The sequence below is a fragment of the Physella acuta genome, unplaced genomic scaffold (genome assembly GCF_028476545.2).
Source record: "Physella acuta isolate Inbredline_101_S28 unplaced genomic scaffold, ASM2847654v3 ptg000217l, whole genome shotgun sequence".
Lineage (NCBI taxonomy): Eukaryota > Metazoa > Mollusca > Gastropoda > Physidae > Physella > Physella acuta.
This window is the reverse complement of record NW_026731736.1, coordinates 343,768-358,220: the sequence shown is the minus strand read 5'-3', so window position 1 is coordinate 358,220 and position 14,453 is coordinate 343,768. Positions and strand designations below refer to the sequence as shown.

The window sequence follows — 14,453 nt, the reverse complement described above, 5'->3', positions numbered from 1 at the left end:
CATTATGTCGTTCTGTGAACCACTGATCTAAGGGTACCATCACAGACTTCTGTGAACCACTGATCTTAGGGTACCATTATGTCGTTCTGTGAACTACTGATCTAAGGGTACCATCACAGTGTTCTGTGAACCGCTGATCTTAGGGTACCATCACAGTGTTCTGTGAACCGCTGATCTTAGGGTACCATCACAGACTTCTGTGAACCGCTGATCTAGAGACAGCTCTGTGGACAGAAAAAAAAAATGTGGACTAGATATTCCCGTTGTTAAACTTTGACCTAATTTCGACCTCATTTAAGCAGTTGTCTTGTGTCAAGGTATATCTAGACGGAACTTACAACCATTGCAGGTGTCTTCGGTCACAGAGGCATTCTACAGGTGAGTAGACTAAATACACATCTTTACCTGTGTAGCTTGGTTATACACACCTATTTACCTGAGTATCTTTTTCATACACACCTATTTACCTGAGTAGATTGTTTATACACACTTATTCACATGTATCGCTTGTGAATAAACACACTTATTTACCTGTGTAGCAAGTGTACGAACACAGGCAATGTGTAAAGAGAATATCAAACCTGATTGAGTTTAAAAATGCATAGTATTGCAAAATTTAGTGATATTAGTTTAGGAAGATTTAAATATTTGATACGATGTAATAGCTTTTAAGACATCTTGATACTGCAAGATTTAATTATAATTATACCTTGTCAGTAATGCGAGATTTATTGTATACATTTATTGTTGTTTTTAGGAGTTTTACGACCTAACGTAATATATACTTCACATATAAGGGATACTGTTAGATTAATATATTTATTTCTAAGCGACAGTGTGTTTATAAACACTTGAATATTAGAGAGCACTTGTTTACAAAAGTTTATGATTACACGAATTCACTGTGTTGAAAAGAAATTTCTTTAAAAAAATCTTTAGAATGTAAATTTATGTCTCAAATTTCTGGATCGAATTACGTATTCGCACAGCAAGCAGAATAGTCGATTTCTGTTTATATTATAATGTGTTCTCAAATCAAACTGTTGATCTGGTGCATATTTTCTTTGAGGCGTGTATTTGGACACAGCCCCCCCCCCCCTCCCCCGCGAACGAAATAGAAACAAACATTTTATACAGAAAATATATGCTTAAACCAGTGTCCGCTCAAACAAAATCTTTGCCTACACTTTATCCGGAACATTGCCTACATATTATACGGGAACATTGCCTACACTTTATCCGGGAATCTTGCCTACACATTATCCACAACCTTGCCAACACTTTATCCTGGGATATTGTCTACACTTTATGTGTGAAACCTACCTACATTCTATCCAGGGCCCTTGCCTGCCACATATCCGCGAACCTTGGCTAAAAATTATCCGGTAACAGCTTCATATTATCTTGGATCCTTGCTTTCATTTTATCGGCGTCAATTTCCCACAAATTATCCGCGGTGTTAGCTAAATATTATTCGGGACCCATCTATGAAAAATTATCTTAGGTTACCATGGTTAAGAAAGCACACATATTAATTACTAGCTTTTTAAAACTGTTAAAAAAAATTGTTCTAGCCTTTAACATTTGCTTACCCATAGCTGAAGAGCGGTTAATCGTTAAAATGTGCTGGCCTTCGGCCGTTTAGTCCTTAATCTGCTACAGCCATACTAGATCTCATCACCACTACAACACATTTAACAAATCTTTTTTTTTTAAATCTATGGTAGCATTTTTTACTGATTTAATATTAAAGAAAAACTTTCCGTTTTTTCAAGGTGGACGCAAAAGCCTATACCATGGAACCCAACGGCATAGTAGCCATCTCCGCCAAACCCCTGACCACTGAGAACATCTACACCAACCCAGCTTTCAGCATACAAGACGAGAAACGCAACAGCCTGGGAAACGCCAGCAACCACAGCCGAGAGAGCGACAACACCACTAAGGCGGAGACCACTGAGAAAAGCGAGCCGGCGGAGAATGCTTACACTGAGATACCCCCACCCAAGCGGGACTCGGGCTCCGTGGAGTTCAGCTTGAGCAAGAGGGTGCCGAGTAAAGAGAGGCTCAAGTCCATCTCTGATGGGCCATACAGGCGAGTTTAGATAATGTTAAATTATAACAAATGTCAATAATAATCTGATGGCCCATATATGCGAGTTAGATAATGTTAAATTATAACAATTGACAATTATAATCCGATGGCCCATACAGGCGAGTTCAGATAATGTTAAATTATAACAATTGACAATTATAATCCGATGGCCCATACAGGCGAGTTCAGATAATGTTAAATTATAACTGAAAATTATAATCTGATGGGCCATATAGGCGTGTTTTTAGCCAATGTTGAATCCAGATGGGGGGGGGGGTACATATGTCCCCGGGCGCCGATCCTATGGGTACCAAAATGGGTTGTAAAAAAAACAATTAAAAGCTCATTTTAGCTACAGTTTTGAATTATAAATATAAAAGAAATATTGGGGGGGGGGGGGAGGGCGCCAAATTGAAAGTTTGTCCCGGGGCGCTGGCAGGGGTCGCTACGCCTCTGGTTGAATCACAACAAATGTCAAATATAATCTTATGGGCCATACAGGCGAGTTTATCTAATGTTAAATTATAACAAATTTCAAATGTAATAATAACATAAGCTTAAAAAACATTAACATGGCTACTTCATAGCGTCACCAAAGAAATAGCATATTCACACTTTAAAATATTGTTGGTTATATAAAAAGTTACATAAACATAGTAGACATTTGTTTTAAAATATAACTGATAATAAATGGGAAAACAATATTAAAATATAATTTCAATTAAACTTATTTTTAAACGATGTATAATGTAAATTTTAAAGTATAGATTGCTAGATTGAAAAAAATAATAATTTAAATATCTAAATATCTAAATCAGATTTTCAAGTAGGGAAGAGTCAAAATTAAACTATGGCAAAATTGTCTCATGAAGGAATTATACCTTTATCTTGGACTGAAAGGGCAATGGAATTGAAAAGTAGACATTTGTTTCCGTTTTGGAATTATTTTATTGGAAAGGAGAGTGGCTAAAAAAAACCCACAATATTTAACTTGTGAAATTATGTTTGTATTTCTTTTAAAGAATAACGAACGAAAACTCAGTGGCGTAGCGAGGTCAGTGTCACCCGGTGCGGCACTAAATGGTGTCACCCACCCCCCCCCCCCAGAGGCGTAGCGACCCTTCCTGGGGACAAACTTTCAAACTTTCGATTTGCACCCCTCCCCCCCTCAAGTTTTTCTTTATATATTTTGCTATTGTTTTTGTGTGTCACCCCCCTAAATGGTGTCACCCGGTGCGGTCCGCACCCCCCGCACTCCTCGCTACGCCTCTGCGAAACTAACTGAATCCAAACTTTTTTTTTACTCGCTATAACTCTGTACATGTTTTTACAACCAGGGGCATGGGCAAAGAAGAATTGTTGAGGTATTCATCGCGACCCCTGTGGAGAAATCTCCGGTACATCTGTATTTCTATTGTCTTGACAGGTAACCTCGTTTTCGTTGTGTGTTTTACTGTGTGTATGAGGTAGTGTGTGTGTGTGGGGGGGGGGGGTGTAAAGATAAACATTTAACTTTTATGACAAGTGACGTAAATGATGCTGTTATCTTCGGCTGAAATGTTTAGATTTATTGTGTCATTGTTTGCTTAAAGTCCGATAGAAGTTTGCACAATAGAATTTGAACTCTCTAAAAAACTTAAGGTTATAACAATACTCTTGTAAATACTGGCTTTAGATAGTTCCCATTTATAAGCAGTTATGACTGTATTTGTAAGTATTAGTGTTGAACACCTACTCCTTAACATAGTCAACCTGATCATCAAAATCATTATCATCATCGTCATCACCTTCATCAGCACTATCAACATCACCATCATCATCAGCAGCAGCATCATCACCATCATCATCATCACCATCATAATAATCATCATCATCACCATCATAATAACCATCATCACCATCATAATAATCATCATCATCACCATCATAATAACCATCATCATCATTATCATCATCATCAGCGGCATCACCATCACCATCACCACCACCATCACCATCACCATCACCATCACCATCACCATCACCATCACCATCATCATCATCATCATCATCATCATCATCATCCTATTCGTGACAAAACACATCGGTCAGATGAGGTGGGTGGTGTTGTCAGCACTATGCCCAGCCGTATTTGTTTCCCTCGGGGACACCCTGCCGACTCAAGCCCGGGAACCGAACTCTATCGCTCTATCTCTCGGCCATACCTTTCCCAACCCTGACTTATAATACCACGTTTATTTACATTTTTATATATCAAGTTTATTTTTATATTAGGCCTATAATTTATATGCTAAAATCATTTGAAAATTCACTTAAAATCTTAACTAAGCGACAAACTTTTTTTTCCTCTACAAGGTTGGCTTGCCCTTCTGATAACTGTGGTTGCCCTCGTTCTGATCTACCCAAAGTGTCGTAACGTGCCGGAGCGCGAGTGGTGGCAGACGACAGTCGTCTACCGGATATACGTCAGAAGTTTCCAGGACTCGGAGGCCAAGGCAGACGGCAACGGAGACATTAAGGGTAACGGCCCCTTCTTTTGCAGCTACGATGGTTAATGAACAGCTCATAAGAAAAGTTCCCTTCTTGAACCTGACTGCGTATAGTCAGCACTACGCCTAGCCACCTTTACTTGCCCTAACTTTAGTCAGGTACCCATTAAAGCTGGGTGGACTCAGTGGAGTTTTACTGACATGAACCCGGATTCGAACTCGAGATGTTTGGGTTAGCGGTCTAGCGTTCTACCGCTAATACAGCTCATAACTTAATTTTAAAATATTAAAACTTGGATAATCTGCAGCAAACATAAAATAATAAGATAACTACAACCATCGTGAATTTTTAAAAATATTGAACAAATGTACAAAAACTAGATGTTTGCTGAATATGTTGCGGGTAATGCAGTATTATGTTAAATACAAATTGAGATACATTTCCGGTTCTTAAAGGCGCTGATTTAAGTACATACACCATCTGTTGTTTTGTTTTTTGGCAAGATTTTGACATGATATTTTGTTCTGGAAACTCTTGTTCGTTTGTTTTTCTTTTGTTTTCTTTTGAAGGTAAACTTAGATTTCGCGCAATTTTTTTTACCGGTAAAGACACTTTTTTCCAGGCAAGGATATTTTCTTTTTGGCATAGACTTTTTATCTATGGTAAAGAAATTTTCTTCTAGGTAAAAGAATCTTTTTTATAGTAAAGACTTTTATTCATAGAGTTTATGTGTAGAGGGCAATTTATTCAAGTTTTTTGTTTCGTTGAACAAGCAAAAATCACGGTTGGTGTTTAATAAGTGAACGAAATTGTATAAAGTATAATCTACATCGCTGGGCATAGTGCTTACTACACTATCTATTCATATGCCGAGGTAACAGAAACAAGTGAACTCTACTTCACTTGCCCTGTAGGCAGTCAGGTTTGAAAGGGAACTTTACTTACATATAAGCTTCGACATGTGGTTGTGACTTCAAACCTCTTCAACCGATTTTCTTCGCCTAGAGAAAGGGTGAAAACGACGTGACGGTGAAACTGTCATCAATGTTAAGCCGAGACAAATGTCACCCTGACCGTATATCGAAACACCATCACCGTTAAACAGACATTGTCATGAATTTCTTACCAGCATTAACATTCAACACAGATTTTTTAACCCCCAACCACATTATTGTACTAACCGACATTCAGAGGCGTAGCGACCCCTCCCGGCGCCCGGGGACAAACTTTCGATTTGGCGCTCCCACCCCCATATATGTTTTATATTTATAATTCAAAACTGCATCTAAATTGAGCTTTTAATTATTTTTTTCCAACCAAATTTGGCGCCCCTAGGGTCGGCGCCCGGGGACATATGTACCCACCCACCCTCCGTCGCTACGCATCTGCTGTATTTTCAATGTTTCGTTCATCACACTGAAAATCCCATCCTTGTGACATAGACTTCACAATTAGAAATACATTTATCTTTGTTAATCTGTCAAACCCCCATCCATGAAAAATTGACTTTACAATTTGTAATTTGTCATTGTTAACCTGTTAAACCCAACAATATCACAATTAAGATGTTATAACTAATATAACTACCATTTATTCATTACTGCTTAACCACTGTCACAATAAATATGCTGGGCTGAATGATCACAACCAATCACCATTACTCTACTTCACCTGCTTTACACAGACCCAGATCTCGAGACCTGACTCACCTCTACCCTCGCCTATCGCCAGGTATTCGCCAACAACTGGACTACCTGAGCAGCCTGGGGGTGGGGACCATCGCCCTGAGCCCCATCTTTGAGCTGGCCCCAGACGCCACCTCCGACACGCAGGTGATCAACCACACGAACGTTGATCCCATGTTCGGCACGCTGGAGGAGTTCAAGCTGCTGGTCAATGAGACGCACTCACGCGGTCAGTGCTCACGTGTCACGTGATAACTATAACTGTGTGTCACGCGATCACGTCTACTGTGTGGGTCACGTGAACACATTTCCTGTGTGTGTGTGTGTGTTATGTGCTTGATTTTTCTGTGTGTGTGTGTTTGGTGTAAGCACAAATACTCTATGTGTATTTGATGTAAGTACAAATACTCTATGTGTGTTTGATGTAAGCACAAATACTCTATGTGTATTTGATGTAAGCACAAATACTCTATGTGTATTTGATGTAAGCACAAATACTCTATGTGTGTTTACGTTTATAGTGTTCGCCTTATCACATTAGCTTTGTGTGTCACGTGATCATGTATATTATGTGTACTGTTGTCATAGCATCTCTCATGATCTTCATTTGTTTATGTCTGGGAACTAGTATGATTTCGTGTTTTTTTTTGTTGGTTTTTTTTTTGTGAACATTAGCTTTGTTTTTTTTTCCTTTCTTTTCTTCAATACTTTACTATTTTTCTTTGTCTAGTATGTTTTATTACATTTACAAAAATATGTCTCCGTATAATTATTTTGTGTTTGTGTTCAGTCTAGTTTGTCTGCCTCCCTTAGACTGTCGTACCCTTTACGTTTGTGTTCCGTCTAGTTTGTCTGCCTCCCTTAGACTGTCGTACCCTTTACGTTTGTGTTCCGTCTAGTTTGTCTGCCTCCCTTAGACTGTCGTACCCTATACGTTTGTGTTCGGTCTAATTTGTCTGCCTGCCTTAGACTGTCGTACCCTTTACGTTTGTGTTCGGTCTAGTTTGCCTGCCTTAGACTGTCGTACCCTTTACGTTTGTGTCCCACCCCACAGGCATGCACATCACCCTAGACTTCATCCCCAACCACACCTCACAAAACCACACCTGGTTCCAGCAGAGTGCCAGCAGCAACTTTCTGCATGAAAACCCGTACAGGTCCTACTACATCTGGAGTGAGGGTCTGGGGCAGAACAGGGTTATGGCACCCAACAACTGGGTAGGTGCAAGACAGTTGTGATGGTTATGTCCCTTTAGCATATCTGCTTCTAATAACAACATGGGATTATATGAAAAATGGGGGAAGGGCTTAAAGGGGCAGTGTCACCCAGACAATTGAAAAATGACGAATACATGTGCCAGAAAAGACTATAATACATGCACTCATAAATGTTTTACCATAGTAGTTATAGTGGAGGAGATATAAAACAGCATATAAAGGAAGGTAAATGTATGATGCAGAAAAAAGTATAAATAATTTGAACCAATTTTTAAAATTAGAAATCGAGGGCTTCAGTTTTTCAACATTTAGGCCTTTCGAGCTGACAATGAGCAAAGAGATTCATTGCGTGGTTATCTATGGCTGAGTGATACCGCCCCCTTAAACTGGAAGTAGCGTGACCTCATCCGTAGATGACCTTTTTATTGACACAATTTAAGTCATAATAGTTTCGGCGTTGACTGATGCATCTTGTCTATTTACCAGACTTCAGTGTACCAATGCTCGGCCTGGAAAATAAGGGAAGATAACTCCTTTTACTTGCACCAGTTTGAGGCATCTGAACCGGAACTGAATCTCCGTAGCGAGAAGGTCAAGGAGGAGCTAGAGAACATTCTTCAGTTCTGGTGAGCGGATATGCTAAGAAAGTGTTTTTATTATTCGTTTATTTTCCTACAGCTGCTGACTTTTAAAATGCCATTACAAAACTAAAACAAAAATTATGTTTAAGTCGCAATGTTAACGCATTAACATGAATGGTATGGCAAGTAAAATTCTCAATAATTTATTTCCCAAATAAGGCCAGGTACTTCTTGTGCTGCGGTAACTGAAATTAAAATTTTTGGTTTAGCAGTACCTGTTTAATCCTCCAATCGTAAAAGTCCTTTCTAAAGACTATGATAAAATAAACTATAAAAATTGAAAACAACGTTCAGTTGTTTTGATGTTTGCCATTGAGGTTATCCTACACTTCTTTTGACCCGGTACTACACTAATGTTATAATAATTATGTAGATTACAGACTAATTATTTTTTAAAAAGGCAATAAGCTACATTCTGGAATTTATTAATATGTATTACTGGACACATTTCAGCAAGCCTCCCCCTTACCCGAAGAAAGTCTACCCTCCCCCCCCCCCCCCCCGGAAAATAGTCACCCCCACCCCCCTCCGGAAAAAAAGTCTGAAAGAAACAGTGAGTTTAATTCGACTGTTCACTGTGTTTCTCCTAGGCTTGAACTCGGAGTTGACGGTTTCTACATACGAGACACAGACTACCTGTTTGAGGACTACGATCTCAGGGATGACATCCTTATACACAACTCTTCCATCACAGTGAGTCTCAAATTGTTAATGTTTAATATTCTTGTTTATCTGTTAGAGGTATTGTGTCCAGGCAACAGTTTATTAGATGAAAATTGTTTTTCTCAGGTTAACACTACAATTTATGTCTACTTATTTATATAGACTATATATATATATATATATATATATATATATATATATATATATATATATATATATATATATATATATATATATATAAGTACGTTAATAGAAATATTCTAACAGAACTGCTCACCTGACAAATCCCTCCCCACCTACGAGTCCTATAACCACAAATACACCAAAGGCCTACCCGAAATTTTCGACATCCTTGCGCGCTGGAGATATTTCCTGGACGATTATGGAAACAAAACAGGCCATTACAAGTAATTAACAGCAGTCCTTAATTATATACTGAACATTCTAATATACATTGTATATTATAATTGTTTTAAATTCCTTTCATAACCAAGCTTGGGAACTTCACAATAATTTATAGGCCAAAGTTTAGAAACGACCCTTATAGTTTTCATAACGAAAAGGTTATAAAAACGTGTATATCAGACCGTCTGTGTTTTAGAATTCTCTTCGCTGACGTGGACGGGCCCTACCAGCATGTGATGAACTACTACGGTAGATTTAACAGAGATGGGGTGGACTTCCCTCTCAACAAATTCAGCCTCGAACTGAACGAGACTTCCGGTGGTCAAGGGGTCGGCCAGATGGTGTCTGATTGGATGAAACACATGCCTAAACACAGATGGGCCAACTGGATGGTTAGACATTCATTTACACGCTTTAAGTTTACATACAATATATATATATATATATATATATATATATATATATATATATATATATATATATATATATATATATATATATATACATATATACTGCTGCACTATGTTGAAGTAATTAGTGGAACTAACTTTACAATCTAAATTATTGATCACTAGTATCTAATGATTAATTAGCATTCACTCCCTGTAGGGAGGCGATGACAGAAGTAAGCGGTTGGCTGACCGCTTAGGGGAAGAGATGTCTGGCACCTACCTGATGCTCTCACTGCTGTTACCTGGGACACCTTACCTGTACTACGGGGATGAAATAGGTGAGTGAGGTAAACGTGGAAGGCGAGGTCTAGCGGTAGAACGGGCACCTGCTAACCAATACGAAATGAGCCAAACTCGAGTACGTAAAGGGGAAGAAGAAAAATCCTGGAAAAAAAATCCACGGGTCTAGTGACAGATAACACGGGTGTGAGAAATACTCAATTTTTAAATCACATTTTAATGTATGTTTAAGACAGTAATGCACGTGTACAAGAAACATGAAGTAAAAAGCAAGCATTGTTTTTTCAGACTTTTTTCTCAGTGGGGGAGACGGGGAGGGGAGGGGGGAAGGGACGGCACTTGCATATTTCGGGGCGGGGTGGGGGGGGGGGTCTAAATTAAAAGTATATACTTTGTTGGAGGGGTGGATGAGATGCATGCAGGAAATTCTGAAAGCAAGTGCTTGTGCTTTATAATTTGAAAAAAAAAAATTACAACAGTAACATAATAAAAAGCACAAAGCAAGCAATAAATGTCGACAAAGCCTGTCCCAATAGCCAACGTTTTACTACAAGCTTATCCGTTTGTTAAGAAGGATGGATTTAGATATGAGTGGGCCAGTTTTCGAAACCAGTGGAGAAATAAAATGATTTGATATGGTACGATCCGTGTATGCCAAACCAAACCTCAGAAAAATTTAGAAACAAGACATCTAAATTCGGCTAAATCGAACAAATTCTACTTAGACCTTTTTAATACACCAGCTGAATTTAAACAGTTTTTTTTATAATAACAAGACACAACTGTTCTATATTTAGGCTTACAGGAAGTGGTACTGAACAGTACTTCCGCCTCTAGTCCACGGTCACAAGCCAAGCCAATGCGTGGCCCTATGCAGTGGAACAACAAGACAAACGCTGGCTTCTGTCCTGAATGTCTGGCCAAACCGTGGATGGAGATCCATCCAGGCTACAAGACGGACATGAATGTGGAGGTAACTCTAGCTGTACTTTCTTGTTGTATCGTATCCTGAGTATAGCTGTACTCTTGTATCGTATCATGTGTATAGCTGTACTCTTGTATCGTATCCTGTGTATAGCTGTACTCTCTTGTTGTATATTATCCTGAGTATAGCTGTACTCTTGTATCGTATCATGTGTATAGCTGTACTCTTGTATCGTATCCTGTGTATAGCTGTACTCTCTTGTTGTATATTATCCTGAGTATAGCTGTACTCTTGTATCGTATCCTGAGTATAGCTGTACTCTTGTATCGTATCCTGAGTATAGCTGTACTCTTGTATCGTATCCTGTGTATAGCTGTACTCTCTTGTTGTATATTATCCTGAGTATAGCTGTACTCTTGTATCGTATCATGTGTATAGCTGTACTCTCTTGTTGTATATTATCCTGAGTATAGCTGTACTCTTGTATCGTATCCTGAGTATAGCTGTACTCTTGTATCGTATCCTGAGTATAGCTGTACTCTTGTATCGTATCCTGTGTATAGCTGTACTCTCTTGTTGTATATTATCCTGAGTATAGCTGTACTCTTGTATCGTATCATGTGTATAGCTGTACTCTCTTGTTGTATATTATCCTGAGTATAGCTGTACTCTTGTATCGTATCCTGAGTATAGCTGTACTCTTGTATCGTATCCTGAGTATAGCTGTACTCTTGTATCGTATCCTGTGTATAGCTGTACTCTCTTGTTGTATATTATCCTGAGTATAGCTGTACTCTTGTATCGTATCATGTGTATAGCTGTACTCTCTTGTTGTATATTATCCTGAGTATAGCTGTACTCTTGTATCGTATCCTGAGTATAGCTGTACTCTCTTGTTGTATAATATCCTGATTATCTTACATGTGTGGTGAGCGAATCATACACTCAGGCTATACATAGCGCGCCGCACATGAGAGGAAAGCAATCTGCTTCTTCGGCCTCGGCTTTCATCATAATCTTTCCCTTGTTGTGCCCAAAGCACACGTGACCGCCAAAAAAAGCTCTTTCCACAAATGCCGGTCTCTGGTATTTTTGTGTGTGTGTGTGCGCTAATTACCCAAGATCGTACGGCTCTTGTCAGCTGTTTTTTCTGATGTGTGTCTCGAGGAAGACGCCTTTTCTGTTCCCTTTTTCCTTGAAGCGCCCTTCTTGTGATATCCTCTTGACTCATTCTTTAAACGTGCCCCTTTCAGCGCCATCTTTTTTTTTTCAATAAATATCGGAAACGGCTTCCATTTCCTTCTCTCTTAGTAATGTATCATTGGAGATGGTATTGTGCCAGAGGTTTCGTGTATCATTTGCATGCATTTAGTTTGTAAACAGTCCAGTGATCTATTAGTAGCGGTTACTACTTCCCAGTAATTAATGACATGCACATATATAGCTATATATCCGAACTGTTTGGATTCAGCTACACCATAAAAACTCGAGACTTTCGAGTTAAAAAGTTTCTGGCACTTAAACAGTTGATTCTTTAATACCGGCCAGTCTCAGACTGTATAACATCTTGTTTCAGTTGTGTCACAATTCTGTTGAGTCAAGCATAGAAGCGGTGTCATAGGTTTGATCAGTTTAACTCCTCTTTCGTCACATCAATTATTTTTCTAGTTTTTAATGACATTTTCAAGCAAAATATCTACTTTTTTTGGTCACGGCTAGCAGGTTTATTGCTTTAACCTTCTTGTAAAAACGATCTATTATTATATTGCCGGTATCATATACTATAATTGCATATAATATTATCTATAATAAAAGTTCGTAGCTAACCACTAACGAAGAGTTTACTTTCCCAGGCCAAGATGAATGATCCTGAGTCTGAATGGCACCTGCTAAAAAACCTGACCACACTAAGGAAAGATAACCCAGCGTTTGAATACGGAGATTTCGTTGTCGTTTTACAAGATGACGAAGTGTTTTCTTTTGTGCGTGAGTTCGATGGAGAGCGAGGGTGAGTTGATTTTTTTTTTGTTGGGCATGCTTTTAGTAGAATACGGGTGACTTTTAATGCAATCATTTTTTTGGAAGAAATAAAGTTTATATTGGGGAGTAAGTGCTTAGCTTAATTTTTCTGCGATTCTATGTTCGTAATCTAAGCTCGTCAGAATTCCTACTTCGATATGACATGTGTCTATAAGCTGAAAAAACTTTGAATTTAAAGTTTAAGCCGGTAGAAAAACAGTCAGTGAGTTGTTTCTTTTAGGGTCAAATTAGGTAGAAAGGGTAGTGCTCAATCTATATTCCTCGATATGACACTAAAATAAGCACCTTCGATCTGCAAGAAGCTGAACGATTCTATTTTTGTGGCAAAAGACCCACTTAACATATTACGATGATTTTCATGTTTTATTCTTAAAAAATTCATACTTAATATTATTCAAAAATTGGGTTTCAGAACTAGGTTACATTAAGGGTAATTTTAAAAATGTTTTAAAATTTTCCTTTTTTTTTTCTTTTTTTTTAAATATTAAGTTAAAAGTTGCATCGAAAACCTATAATACACTAAAACTTCAACTTTTTCCTGTTCCAGGTATTTGGTGGCCCTAAATTTTGTAGACAAGGAATCCAAGAAAAGGTTGACCGGTCGTCACTCCACTGTACCAGGAAGCGCGTCCGTCAATATCGCGTGGGGTTCTAAAAAACGTCACCGGAAGGGCGGGAGTACAAACCTTGACCCCGTAACCTTGGCGCCGTTTGAGGGCATCGTGGTCTCCTGGGACTATAAAGCCAAAGATCTTTAGTTTAAATGAGCTCATTAATTAATGAGATAATCTAATTTTATTCACATGTAAATATCAAAATACAGATTCTGTTAAAGAGCATATAATAAACGTTTAGCTTTTAATGTATAACTTTAAAATTTGAAACAGAAATAATAAATGTTCCTATTTTTAAAAGTGTAACGGAAATAAAATGTTACTATTTTTAAATATGTTTTTTCTATTAATTGTTTAACAGATATTTTTTAAAGCATAAAATAAAAGTAAAGTAATCTATTCAATAAGGTGTTAACCACAAGCGACCCACTCTGTTTAAAACAGAGGCGTAGCGACCCTTCTCTCACCCCCCCCCCCCCCGGGGGACAAACTTTCAATTTGGCGCCCCTCCCCCCATATATTTTTTTATATATATACGAGCAGGCCCGCGGCATAACATACGCCGCTATTTAGTTGTTGTTTTTTCTACTTTTCAGTAATTCAAAATTTGTGAATTCGACAGTACCAATGCTGCCACTGAAAATATTTCTTTAAAACACTATAAGTAGCTCGTTAAGGACCATAACCCCCCTTCCTCCCCCCCCCCTACGTTTAAAACCGTTGGCTCTGCTTGTAAACATTTAGAGTGAACACAGCTCACTAAAACCATGTAGGGGTGGGGAGGTAGGGAGCGCGTTTACAGCTTGTTTTCTAGGCGCGTTTGCAGCTTGTTTTCTAGCGGCTCCCAGAAGAGAATTATATATATAGATAGATAATGAATAACTGCAGCTAAAATGAGCTTTTAATTTTGTTTTCCAACCTATTTTGGCGCCCCCAAGGATCGGCGCACGGGGACATATGTACCCTTCTCCCCCCCCCCCCCCCC

General features: G+C 38.5%; 1 protein-coding gene across 1 annotated transcript; it reads left to right on the top strand.

Moving 5' to 3' along the window:
* Positions 1-264: 264 nt before the first annotated feature.
* On the top strand, positions 265-13,778 carry LOC131937664 (neutral and basic amino acid transport protein rBAT). The gene is made up of 14 exons (XM_059295256.1): positions 265-378; positions 1,776-2,095; positions 3,433-3,521; positions 4,451-4,615; positions 6,317-6,499; positions 7,325-7,488; positions 7,975-8,114; positions 8,720-8,822; positions 9,060-9,199; positions 9,394-9,589; positions 9,807-9,927; positions 10,687-10,862; positions 12,668-12,822; positions 13,402-13,778. Exons 2-14 carry the CDS (start codon positions 1,797-1,799, stop codon positions 13,610-13,612), a joined length of 2,142 nt encoding a protein of 713 aa, XP_059151239.1. The 5' UTR covers positions 265-378; positions 1,776-1,796; the 3' UTR covers positions 13,613-13,778.
* Positions 13,779-14,453: the final 675 nt, after the last annotated feature.

Bases quoted from the DNA above. Each gene is read 5' to 3' on its own strand.
- LOC131937664 (XM_059295256.1), top strand. From the start codon at position 1,797: ATGGAACCCAACGGCATAGTAGCCATCTCCGCCAAACCCCTGACCACT. The intron at 2,096-3,432 runs GCGAGTTTAGAT...TTTTACAACCAG, and splicing joins ATCTCTGATGGGCCATACAG to GGGCATGGGCAAAGAAGAAT. The intron at 12,823-13,401 runs GTGAGTTGATTT...TTCCTGTTCCAG, and splicing joins GAGTTCGATGGAGAGCGAGG to GTATTTGGTGGCCCTAAATT.